Source organism: Typopeltis vanoorti, chromosome 16 (assembly GCF_054136105.1).
Source record: "Typopeltis vanoorti isolate ZY-2024b chromosome 16, IOZ_Tvanoo_1.0, whole genome shotgun sequence".
NCBI classification, from domain to species: Eukaryota; Metazoa; Arthropoda; class Arachnida; order Uropygi; family Thelyphonidae; genus Typopeltis; species Typopeltis vanoorti.
The window spans coordinates 42,247,182-42,261,217 of record NC_143564.1 but is presented as its reverse complement, the minus strand read 5'-3'; the positions used below and the strand labels follow the sequence as shown (position 1 = coordinate 42,261,217).

The 14,036-nt window shown below is 37.6% G+C and overlaps 1 protein-coding gene across 1 annotated transcript in view; it reads right to left on the bottom strand.

Annotated features, from left to right (window-relative positions):
* Nup54 (nuclear pore complex protein Nup54) overlaps positions 1 to 11,917 on the bottom strand; it is a 166,128-nt gene extending 154,211 nt beyond the window's left edge. Inside the window, exon 1 of the mRNA XM_090406142.1 lies at positions 11,823 to 11,917. Coding sequence (XP_090262268.1) covers positions 11,823 to 11,913 — 91 coding nt within the window. The 5' untranslated portion in view covers positions 11,914 to 11,917. The remainder of the gene's footprint in view (positions 1 to 11,822) is intronic.
* Positions 11,918 to 14,036: the final 2,119 nt, after the last annotated feature.

The following is a 14,036-nucleotide window of genomic DNA, read 5'->3' as shown; positions in this document are numbered from 1 at the left end:
CTGCAAGAGAGAAGTGAATAGAAGACCTGAGGAAGCAAGCTAAGTTGTAGAAGAGCAGGAGAGTAAGGTAGAAGTACTTGCAAATGGAGAGGTAAGTGGCATGAGTGAAAAGAATAAGAGAGAAGGAACACAAGACAGACAGGGAAATGGGGGGGGGGGGACACAGTGAACAAGGAGACACTGTGAGAAGTGTACATGATGGTTTCAGGAATGGATGTGCAAATGTGCAAGAATGGATTAAGTTAATCAAGGATGTGAGGGTGACATTTAGGTTTGGGGGAGAGATGTAATATCAGTAATGATAAGAAGGAAGGGATGGGTATGGATGAGTCTTATCCGAGAAATGAGGTCAGTGGGACTTGTTATATAAACAGACAAGAGCTAGTGTGTATGGAGAAGTATTCAAAACAAGGAGTTGTAGCATTGAGAGTTAATTTGCCAAAAATGGAATAAGTGAGACATAGTTGAACAAGGATAGCATTCTGACAGAAATAGAGATGGAGGGATATGAAGACAGACAAGGTAGAAAGCGAGGAAGAGTACTGTTGATAATGGCAGAGGAGTTGTGTCCATCTAGGGTAGAGATGCAAGGAGAAAATAGTGACGGTGGTTTCTGAAGCAGTATGGTTGAAGTGGGATGTACAGGATGAAATGTTTAGTACGGTTTTTCTAGACCTGGTAATGTGGAAGGCAGTGAGAAGGATATGTTTAGGCAAATTGGCCTGGCTAATAAGATAAGGGTGTTCATTATGGGTGAGTTCAATTATGGTAATATAGACTGGAATGAAGAGACAACATTGGAACCAAAGAATGAATTTGAGTTTTTGAGAGACAACTATCTTAGGCAGTATGTAACAGAGGCTACACAGGGATTGAGAGTCTTGGATCTGATTATCTCATTAGAAGATATTACTGTAAATGAAGTGTCTAATCTTCTTCTTCTTTCAGATGGTGAAAGTGATCATGAAGTGATCATTTGGGTGATGGCTAGCCATATCAGGACTTTTGTCAGAAAGAGTCATATGTGGAACTACAAGGTAGGTGATAATGGCAAACTCGGAAGGTTGCTTGAAGATATATCACAGAATGAGGAATTGGATAGGAAAGAAATCATGCTGCTTGGTACCTATTCAAACTATCTGACAGAAGCAATAACTGAGTGTACCCCAAAGGTCAGGAGAATAAATAATGTAGGTGTAAAATGGATGACTGAAGGGGTGAAGAAAGAAAAAGGCATTGTGGAGGCAGCATAAGATAAGTGGCAATAACCAGCTGCATGAGGAGTACAGAAGTAAGAAAGGTGAATTGCTTGGTAGCAGCTAAGGGTAGCAAAAGTACAGTATCAGCAGCAAACAAATTATGTTAACAAATGACGCTAAAAGAAATGCTAAGCAGTTTTTTTCAATATGTGGCCAGTAGAAGAAGGAATGATTATGGGAGGATGATGTTGGTCAGTGATAATGAAAGAATGATACACACTGAAGACTATATAGTAGAGGTGTTAAATGAGCAGTTCATTGGGTATTCCATCATTGTGAATGTGATATAATACAGAACTTGAAAGCAGTGGGCACTGAGGAGGAACACTGATGGTGAATGAGCAGGAGATATATGAGGAAATGAGTAAACCCAATGTCAACAAGGCCATCGGACTTGATTGCATATTATCGTGTATCTCGAGGGAATGTTCCAGAGAGTTAACATCAGTTTTAACTTGTCTTTTTAACATGAGGCTTAGATTGGGCCAAACTCCAAAGGAGGAAAGAGGGTAAAATTATTCTGCTTCACAAACAGATAAGACTAACGCTTTGAATTATAGGTCAATCTGCTTGTCTGGAGTTGTGGGCAAGGTATTAGAGAAGCTAGTGAGTACCAGGATTCAGAACTGGGTTGACAGCAACAGAATTCTCTTTGATCGGCAGCATGGGTTTGCTAAAGGAAGATTATGTTTTAGCACTCTCTTTACTTACGAGGAGAGGGGATGCATATACAGTAGTATATTTAGATTTTGCAGAGGCATTTGATAAATTGCCACATGACAGGCAAGTAATTAAAATGGAACAGATCTGGTTGAATAGTGGATTGGCTGTGTGATATGTATCAGCAGGTTGTATATGGGGAAACAATATCCCAGACAAGGAAAGTCCCTAATGGCATGCTCCAGGGGTCTGTTTTGGGGCCACTGTTGTTTAATTTGCATGTAAATGACATTAGAAAGGGGCTTAAATGGTGATATACAGTTGTTTTGCAGATGATATAAAGTTGGAAGGAATTATAAGAAGTACAGCAGATGTCTTGCAATCTTGAACATAGATAGACTGTCTCAATGGGTGAGTGTGTGTGTGAGATGTCAATATAATGTAGCAAAGTGCAAGGTTTTAAAATTTGGAAAGCAATGATGGGATGCAGAGTATAGGATTGGTGGGGATATCTTAGAAAAGATGGAGGAGATGAAAGATCTGAGGGTAATGGTGGATAGAGGCTTGAAATTTCAGGGACATTTTGATAAAACTGTGAGAACAACACAGCAGATTATGACAATGGTGCAGAGAACACCGACATGTAGAAGTAAGGATGCTATGATTCCTGTACAAGGCTTTGTTGATCAGACCACATATGGATTACTGTAAAAGCTTGTATAGACAGAAATTTTATATTAGATTCTTTCTATAGCGATTTTACTTAGGAATTCAAATTAATTTAACATACTTGTAATTTTGGTTAATATTTAATTATTGATTTGTTGTACAACAACAAAAGACAAAAAAAAAATGTCTGAATGAATTGTAACAGTAGATTGTTAAGACAAGGAAATATCCATGATGGGATTAAGAATAAGACCTAGGGCACACACGAAGGTCAAGAATGTACAGGGCTTCCCGCCTTAACGCAGCAACCTAAAAGGTGGGGGAAGAAGATCTCTATGAATACCCAGGGGAATAAAATGGTAGCAAGACCCAAGGTCGATGGAGCAAGATAAAAGGGGGGAGACATCAAGAGAGACACACACCATATGGAACAGAAGAGTTTTTCCGGAGGTCAGTCGTCATGAAGAGGGTTCATTTCGGAGAAGGTCAGGCGAGTTAGCTAGAAGATCGCTTAGGAGGAGAGGTCGTTTCGATAGTCGTCGCTGGATAAAATTTGTTTTCACCAGTTTATGTTCTGGCTCCCGGTTAGAGTAGTCCTGCCGATTCTAGGTCAAGGAACCCTGTTCCAGCCAACAGACGCTCAAAGATGCTAGATGGGTTGTTTATGCAGTGAAGAATGCAAGTTCCGGATTTCTAGCCACCAAGGTTCCTGATGATCTCCGCCTGTGGAAGTGCCCTTGTAGATATCGGAAAACAGTGCCTGTGTGTGTGTAAGCAATATCGGAAGGAAGATGATGATAACCATCTCAAGGATCTACTGATGTGGACTAGATGACTAAATACCAAGTAAGGTCTATTCTATGTGATTTAACTAGAGGCAGAAATTGTAGCAGAGATTGCCATAGCTATTTTTTTTTTTGTTAGTATTACTTCAGGACTGAAGGCAATTAGCTAACCATTGAGAAATAACTTGCTTAGTTGTGTGAGATAAGGTAGCGTTGTTACAAGGTGAAAATTAATGTACGTATTGTTGTTTATTGTCTAAGTTTGTCAGTGGTATAGTATGTGTAGGTCTGTTATGTTGTAGAACTTACGTGTAGGCACAAATATTACCTTAGCCTATTTACTTAAAGGAGAATTGTTGGACTAGATTAGATAATTTGAGATCTAAGCTAATATTGCTGAGAAGTATAGAGCCGGGAAAAATATTGAGTGCTTAGTGTTAACTTTATTGTACTTCAATTAGCATGAATAAATTGTTTTGTTTGCAAAATAACTTGCCTGATTCCTATATGCCAATGCACTTCTCATAAAAATACCAAACCTGTGTGACCTAGGGAGAAAAGTAGCCACGATTGAAGAATAGAGTATTGCGTTGCTTGATATATAGTGATAAGAGTGAGAGATACTTCAGTGCTTTGCCGAGTGTTTTTTTTCATATAAAAGGATATTTAAGTCTTATCTGCGATTTCTGATGGCGCAGTCGTAATAAATAAATAAATTTTTCAGAAATCAATATAGAAAAATGCTTACTGTTTAGACAAAGGGATTGACTCCAGCCAGAGGCAATTCCAATGTTTTAGAATTTCGTGTAGGTGATCAAGCATAGTTACGACATTGAGATAAGGAGGGGGCAGGGTCTAATTGAAAGAAAGGATTAACTGTAGTAGACTAAATCAAGCAATGGATTAAGAACAACGGAGTCACGACTGTTAAGTATAATAAGTTAAGTGAGTTGAAAATAAATAAGACAAATAAGTATACCGTTAGAATAAAATGTACAATAAAAACTTAAAAGAAATAAGTATCATATAATTTACAAGGACACAAATGACATAAAATATTACATTACTGTGCACAGATTTGGTCACTTGGTTTTCGAAAGGATGAATTGTTGGAGCTGGTTCAGAGATAAATCAGTTTCTGGTCTATGAAATGTGGAGTATGAGGACAGATTGAGAGAATGCAAACTGCAGAGCCTATGGGGGGGGGGGGATATATAAGTTAGTAATGGATAATTACCACATTAATGTGGATGAGATTTTTCATATAATGGTTGAAGACAAGAGGATAGCAAAAGGCCATCCCTTGAAGTTGTATAAGGAGGATGTGGGAAAAGGGGTAAGGAGTAGATTTTTCACATGGAGAGTGGTGGATCATTGGAATGTACTACCTGAAAATGTAGTGGGTGCAAAGACAGTGTATGCATTAAAATCAAGGTATGATGAACTGTGTGTATGACAGAGAGACCTTCCACAATGAGTCTCTTGACTTCATGGATGTCTGATGATGATAATGATAATAATGCACAGGGATGACCTACTACCATCTCCCCTCTCATCATATAAAAGATTCTAGTAGGTTTTGTAGCAAACATTCCTTTAATCTGATATCACACTCAGAAGTCCACAGTCCCAATCTAATCTTGATTACTTGTCTTTGTATTCTCTACAGTTTCTTCATCTTCTCTCCCATGGAAGCGTGAAGACCAGATCTGGGCACAGCAGTAGAGATGTGGTCATATCAGGACATTGTGGAGAGACATAATCACATTCATATGCTTGGATATTTGTCTCTTTTGTAACATTATTATCTTCGGTGTAATTTCTGCCACTCCTGCAAACTGGCCTCAAAACAACTTATTCCCCATTACTCCAGGATCCCTAGCCTCATTAGTCCTAGAAAAATGCCTAGCTCTGAATTTGACAATCACAAATATCCATGCCTGCCCATGGCATGATTCGAACTCGCAGCCTTTTCGCTGGAGAGTCGGCCAACCAGGCCGGATATATAAATAAAAAATTAAATTTTGTGGATAAAAATTAAAACAAAATTTTTATTTTTATTAAACAAATAAATAAAATTATATAATTATGTTACTATTTACTTTTAATGAGATGGATGAGCTTCTCGACCTTGCAGAGTTGCTGGATATCTGGCTCAATATTGGTCAACTTCAGTCGAAGATCAGCGCGCGCACGCATACACACACAAAGACGAATTCTGTATTTTGTTTTTATTTGAAGGATCGATGAAAATCGTTTCTCGAAAAGATAGGTTGTAGAAAACTGCATGACGATTTTTGACTTCTTCAAATAATTCGGGAAATTCACTTCTCACTGAAGGCGAGATCCAGAATCGAGCCAAACCACGATCACAGAATTGCATTTTAAGCCCACTGTCACTTGAAAGCTCAATTAGCTGCTCTTTTTTCGATAACGAAAGGTCGTTCTCATGACCGCAAGCCTGAAATGGATCGTGAAATCACAGAAATTTCTTATAAAAAGTTATTCGGAAAATGTTTCCAAATTCTGTTTCAGAGTTTTGAGGTGGACACAAACCCTTTCCCAGTGGTTAAATTCTAAACTAACAAGTTTCGGGGCCCTATACAAAATAACCAATTGTATTTACCTTTTGAATACTATCCGGGGAAGCTCCAAACCTCCCCCTCCCTTTCATCACGCGTTCGTAATCAGGCTACTGTTGATATTGACTTTATATACACATTCAAAACTGTAAACAATTGTTGAATAATAACACACTAATGTAGGCATAATTACCGCAAAGGGAGAAAAGTCACAAAACAGAAAAATGTTCTTACAAACTAACCAATTGTATTTACTTTTGAATGCAATCCACTGGTCGAGTGTCCTGCAAGTCAGCAAATCTTTCCTTTCGTTAAGCGTATTAATATTATCGCATTGCAACTGATGGGAATTCTGTGTGTCTGTGGATTCGCTACAGACCTCTTTCTCTTCAGAAACTACACACCAACTGTCATTACAAACTCGTTTTGTATTATCACTGTCATCCAAGATATTTTTCCGTTTAAAGAAGGTACCAATGTACTTATCCATAATTGAAATACCGTACTTACTCGCATATAACTCTCACCCCTGATTTTACTTTTCGAAAAAAGAAATTAAAAAGTTTCGCATATACCTCGCAAATGAAAAAAGCTGAAATACGTTCAGAGCAGGGCGATAGTAACTTGCTCCCGTGGTAAACAACACGTCCTTCCCCAATAGCCACTATATTGCAAAGGCAAGAAAAACAAGTACTTTTATGTCAATGAATAAGGTATAAGCAGTCTGTGTAATATATTTCTCAACAAATAGTGCAATTAGAGTGGGATAAAAATTACACTAATTAATAAATCATATGTCCCCTCATACAGAAACTATGCTGTATAGATTGTGTGAGTTCGCTCTGCAGCAATAAAATTCAACCGAAAGTGTTAAAATTCGTAAACGTGTTAACAGTAAGATATATATATATATATATAGTGTTATATATGTTATGGCAGTTTCACATATTATTGGAATTTGGTTGAAGAGAGTTAGCATTTCAACTCAATTGTCAGCTTGTTTTTCGCCCGATTTCAGAAAAATATATAAATACTGGAGTTAACTCATTACACATTTTGTCTAAGTATTACTTAGCACTTCTGAAGATATACTGAGCCTTGGTTGAAGGAGGAAAACCTTCAACAATAAAAATTAATAAACAACAAGCAATTGGTGAAATGTGGACAACACATGTTCACTTCAAATCTGACAAAACAGCAAGGGAAGGTGGAAGCAATAAAACCATATTGTTTTTCACTTCACCCCTCTTTTATTACTCGTCATTCTGTCACTACAAATTAAAATGGTGGCAAAATGTTCATGGAATGAACATTCTGAAACTTTTTTTTTTTAATATTCATTTTATTTTAATAATTTTTACTTACTTATTCAATTTTAATTTGTTTGTTTGGATAATTAAAATATATAGATTTATTTGGCTAATTTAAGCCTGTGGACCACCTGTCCCATCGTCGCGGACCATAGGTTGAGAAACATTGCTATAGGGTTCTCTCACCGTATGTGACCCCTAATTCATAAGTAGTATAGAAATAGAAGACATGACACAACATAAATAAAAAATGAATTTTAATCAGGAAAAGTATTTTGGAAAATTTTCTAGTGTTTTTTAACTTTTTCTTTGGGGGGGGAGGACCCCTTGGCCCCCTCCCTGGGTGCACCACTGGTCGAGATATTTTATGAGCAGTTCATAAAGGTCTTTCAATCTTGTTAATGTACCACCATGGAGAGTTAAGAGAAGTCGATAACGAGGAGGAGAGACATATTGTAGATGAGCAAGAGGTATATGGGGAACTGAGCAAACTTGATGTTAATAAGACTGTGGGACTTGATAATATATCACCAGGTATTTTGAAGAAATGTGCCAGGAAGTTAGCATCTTGACATATTTGTTTAATATAAGTCTTGCACTGGGTCAAGTTCCAAAGGAGGGGAAGGAAGACAAGATTGTGCCACTTCATAAAGAAGGCGACGAAACTCAAACATCAAATTATAGACCTATCTGTGTGTCAGTTGTTGCGATTAGTACTGGAGAAGCTGGTGAGAACCAGGATCCAGAAATGGCTGACAACAGTGGTATTATCTTTAATGCACACATGGATTTGCTAAAGGAAAGTCATGTTTTAGTAATCTACTTACTTATTACAATAATAAGGTGATGGCTTCATTGGAAAAATGAGATGGATACAGAGTAGTATACTTTGATTTTGCAAGGGTTTTGATTGATTAGCATGATAAGTTGATAGTAGACTAGAGTGGATGGGATTAGATGTTAGACTAGTGCACTGGATTGGAGATTGGCTACCTGATAGGTATCAGCAAGTAGCGTATGGTGGGTCCTTTCTTTTAGTGTTACACGGTGATCAGCATTCATTTTAGAAATTATGGACTTTACAACCGTATTATAAATAACTATTTTAATTTCCCAATGTTTCAATGTTCATATAAAAGGTCATCATCTGGAGTAAACACAAATATACAAAAACAAGCTGAGTTACATTTCACACAGTATGCTAAAGAGACATTGACTTTATCAATGGCTATTCATAGAATCTTTGTATATTTGTGAATACTCCAGATGATGACCTTAATATAAAGGTCAAAACATCAGGAAATTAAAATAGTTATTTATAACACAGTTGCAAAGTCCATACTTTCTTAAATGAATAGTCTATGGAGCAGAAATATTCCAGATGAGGAAAGTCACTAGTGGTATGCCTCAGGAGTTGGTTTTAAGGACATTGCTCTTTAACCTGTATGTTAATGATATTGGAGAAGATTTGGATGGAGATATTCAGTTGTTTGCAGATGATGCAAAGTTGGGACTAACTATGAAGTGTAGAGCAGATGTTCTCTCCTTACAAGAAGACTTGAATAGATTGAGTGAATGGGCACGGAAGAGGAGATGCCAGTTCAATTTTTCAAAACGAAAATTTAAAATTTGGGGAATAAAGATAGGATTGTAGAATTTACACTTGGTGGGGATATATTGTTGGAGGTGAAGGAAATAAAAGATCTTGGGGTGATGATGAATAAGGATCTAAATGTGAGAGGACACATTGCCAAAATTGTGAGGAGAACAACAAATTCTAGGAATAATGCAAAAGACACTGACTTGTTGAAGGAGATTCTGGTTCCACTGTGTTAGGACTTGATTACGCCACATATGGACTACTGCGTACAAATTTGGTCAACTGGTTTTCAAAAGGATGAAGAGATATTGGAAAGGATCCAGAGGTGATTGACTACGGTAACTTCTGATATCTGGAATGTTGAATATGTTGAAAGGTTGAGAAGATGCAATTTAGTCTAGTGGATAGGAGGAAGAGGGGAGGGGGTGATATGACAGAGAGATGTATTAGTTGGCAAGGGATTGTTATAGAATCAACGTTGAAGAGGTTTTTCATAAAATGGTGAGAGATGTATAAGGAGGATGTGAACAGGAGAGTGAGAAGGTTTTTTGCATGCAGAGTTGTGAAGGATTAGAATACCTTATAATAAGTTTAGTTTAATCCTTTATCCAAGTGTGAGCAAACAAAGTTTGCACCTGAAAGTATCTTCAGGACTGGGGTAAGGTGGTACAACACCAGGGCAACTCGTTGCAAAGGTGGAGCAAGCTACCAACACTCCTGTCTCAGTACCTCCTATAATGCAAAACATCTCCTTGTGGATATGTCTAATGTTATGCATTAAGGGAAGGGCCACTACCCAGACTAGTTTCGACCTTTACTGAGGTCTCTTCAGTGGGAGCCAGGCCCAAGCTGAGATACCAGGCAGAAGCATTCGCAGCTCATCTCTACCTATAGGATTTGCCAAATGGTGTGCCACCCTTTTTTAATAAATTACTCTGGATTTAGAGAAAGATGTTGAAAGTTTATTTTTCACTTGGTTAGAGTATAAGTTTAGTTTAATCCTTTATCCAAGTGTGAGCAAACAAAGTTTGCGCCTGAAAGTATCTTCAGGACTGGGGTAAGGTGGTACAACACTAGGGCAACTCATTGCAAAGGTGGAGCAAGCTACCAAAAAAAAAAAAATTAGAATACCTTGCCTGAGTGTGTTGTCAGAAGAGAATATGAATGTTTAAGGTAAGGGATGATGAGCTGTGTGTATGAGAAAGGGACTGCCTAGATAAGTCTTGGTCTTAAAATAATAATAATAAATCATGTAAGCAATTGATATGTCTATCATATCCCCCCCCTTATCTGCCAATCAACCGACTTCTGTAACGTGCAAATCTTCAATCTCTCTCCCCTCATTCATATGGAGCATCACACAGACCTTCCAACATCTTGGTCACTCGCCTCTGACTCCATTCCACCTTATCCACATCTCCGAAAAACCCAGATGACCATATATGTATGCAGTAATCCAGATGAAACCTTATCAAAGCTTTGTAAAGTGGAATAATATCCTGCTTATCTCTACATGTCAGGGTATTCTTCAATAACCAGGTAATCCTACAAGATGTTTTAGCCACTTTTGCAATATGCCCTCTGAACTTCAACTCTATTCACCAACATCCCCAAATCCCTTACTTCATTAATTTCCTTAAGTACAGTTCCATCAGTATGGTATACAGCTCATCTTTTCACTCAAAATGCATAATCTTATACTTGGCCAACATTCATTCTTCTTTACTCGCACTGCCAGTCTATTTAAATCATGCTGTAAAATATCAACATTGTTTTTATTGACTATTGCTCTAACTAATTTTGCATAATCTGCAAACAACTGAATATTTCTCCTCACATCATTTCCTATATCACTAATAGTGGCATGGCACTAATCACAGGCCTTTGACAAGACTTTGTTCCTGCATAAACTGTCTGGTATCTCCCCAACAACCACCCTCATCCACATTATCAGCTTTGTGTCCACGCCAATAGGATGTAGTTTATGTATCAGGATTACAAGCGTTATCCTGTCAAATGCCTTTGCAAAGTCCAATAGTATCACCGTGTAGTCATTACCTTTATCCAATTCAGCTGTCACTTTATTATATTAATGGAGTAAGTCACTGAAGTATGACCTACCACTCACAAAGCCATGCTGCTCCCCCCCCCCCCATACAATATCTCATTCCTGAATACTGTCTTGAACCAACTTCTCCAATATTTCGATCCATGCTAATTGGTCGATAATTTGCTACTTCGATCTTGGAATCTTCTATACGCAATAGAACGATTTTCACTTCCTCATCAAATTCAAACTGAAAAATATCTACAAGTCGATCGTGAATGTTTTCTACATTCACTATGTGACATTGTAGAATTCATCTTTAACTGAAAAGCCCTCAAATACATGACAACCTATAGTTTCTTAACAATCTTTTCAACTATAACAAATAAATAAAAAAAAAAAACTCAGTGAGCATCGGCTGGTTCGAAAGACCTGAATCGAATCCTAAGATGCGTATACCCAGAATTGTTATAAAGAGTATACGTCGCCCCTAAGCAAGCACTATTTTGCTGCTCCTAATTCAAGAAAATACGTGCGAGTAAAATAAAAAAAAAAATTAACGGCATTTTTATAGCTGATATACAATTTTGTAGGTTTTTGTTGCTCTTCAAATTTGCCGCTCAACGTGTTAAGAAGGCCCTGCTAGAAGCATCATAAGATTTTTAATCTGACAATGATTTAGCCGTTCTCGTACTTTTTTTTTTCTTTTTTTTGAAAATTCGGATTTCTTCATTCAATAAAACAGTAAACCGGCTCAGAAGAAAACAAGCAAATGAAATACACGATACATTACAGACTCAGAACGTTAACTACTTGCGCCATATTTCAAAATGAAACGCGCCATTGCGCTCAAAACCAAAGTTGTTATTATTTATCTCAGCAACATTAGAATGTCACTGAAATAACATACCTGGAGTAGAAGTCGCACTAAAAGCTCCAAATGAAGGCGTTGAAGCTTGAGTCGTACCAAACGTAGATGATCCAAAATTAAAACCCGCCATGACACGATATACCACCCTCTAACGGAATTAGTCAAATCATGTCAAAATAAATATTTTCAAGATATCCTTCAACAACATGACAATTATTATGCCAGCATGTGTGATACACGACTTTTAGAATCCTGGAAGAGATAGTAGTGATGTGACCGTTGTCCCTCAAATAACTTAGCCTCAAAAATAAGTAATATCCATTTTCAGTTACAAACAGAGAAACCTATATATTTTTTTAAAAATTATAATCCAAATTAAAATTTTGAAATAAATGTCATGTCATTAGCGGAAAAATCTGAGGTAAACTACTGTATGTTAATTTAAAAAGAATAGTTAAAAACCGTAATTAATATTTCATTTATTTCCTTTCCCCATTATTTGACACCAGTGTCTATATAACTAGTATGGATGTGCTATCGGCTACGACTGATGTACTCTCCGAAATTTTCACTAGGCTCGTCTATGATCCCACTTTTGCGAGATTTCGCTACGAAACTAGAGTAGGTACTTTTCTGAATTTAAGTGTTATCTATACATACTGTAACAAATACACTGCTTGCACAGAAGTTAACGGACAACCCCCATGAACAAAGTGCATCGTGCCATGTAACGAGTCAAGTGTTTGTAATTCGTATAAATTGGAGCCCCTGCTACTAATGGCTCGCAAAAGAATTAAGCAAGTTTGAGCGCAGTTAGTAGTTGGAAGGGATTCAATCTTACGATGCTGTTGGCACACTCTCCCTCGATGAGTATTTGGACTCCCTGGAGATGTCACATAATAATAATAATAATAATAATAATAATAATATGATGCTCCCAAGCCAATGCAACTGTTTCCTAGTGAAATTGCTACGAGAAGGAAACTGGCAGAGTTTAAAAGAGGTATTGTGATAGAATGCCATGTTGCAGGCCTGTCTGTTCGGCAAATTGTTAGGGACATCCCAGGTCAATAATCAGTGATATCATACTGAGAGGGAAGCACAGGCAGTCAACTGCAAGTGCTATCGCAGCGGACAACCCACTACACTCATCGAACGTGACTGTAGGATGCTAAGAAGGATAATAAGTAAACATCGCCATTCTTCGGCAGATATGTTAAATGTAGACTTTCAGGCATCGATTGGATCATGGGTTTGCATGATAGGACCACAATATGAAAACCCCATATTACCCGAACCAACATGCAGTGTCGTCTTCAGTGCTGCGGAATGTGGAAGCTTGAAAAGGTATGTTATGTTAACGCTACACTCTCTATCAAGCAAATGGGTGGTCTTGTACCACAGTACATGACCCTAACTATGAAATTGTGAGGTGGCAGTGTGATGATATGCTACTGTTTTAACTGGTTTGCCTCGGACCTCTGTTTGTGGTCTCAGAGGTATCTGAACATTCTGGATAATTCAATGCTTTTTACTTTCTTGGGTTTCTACAGAACTAACCTTAATAAGATGTAGCACCTCCTGTCGCTGTGATGACTGCAGTAATCATACAGGGCATACTTTTTACAAGTATACAATAGTGATCAATGGGAATTTTGAACCATTTTTTCTCTAGGCATGTAATGAGGTTAAGTACTGTTGTGGGGTGGATGTCCCTTTACCTCACCCGATTCTTTAGTTCATCTCACAGGTGTTCAACAGGGTTGAGATCAGAGCTCTATGGAGGCTAGTCAAGTGTCGTGACGTTTATATACACAAACCACGCAGTTACAACAGCAGCCTTATGACATAGTGCATTGTCTTTTTGAAAAAGACACTGAAGTTCGGTTGTTGGATGGGAAGAATGTCGACAGTGCATGAGAAACATTTAAAAAATACTTAAATGATGCAATATCAGAATGTGTCCCGAGAGTTCGAAGAATAAATAGAGTAGCATTTGCTCCTCAGTTGCTCAAAAAAACCAATAGAACTGAGTGTCATATTCTGTCACATACTTTCAAAGTCTAGCAATATCAAACATTAGCCATTTCCTTTATCCAGTTCAGAATATTTCTTTCCACCCGTTTTCTATCCATTTGTATTTTACCGATACAATTGGTGATAGTGATCATGTAGTGCTCACTCGGGAGTGGCTATGTTTATGAATGTTCGATTCAGAAAAGGTTATATGCTGAACTATAAAGCAGAAAAGTA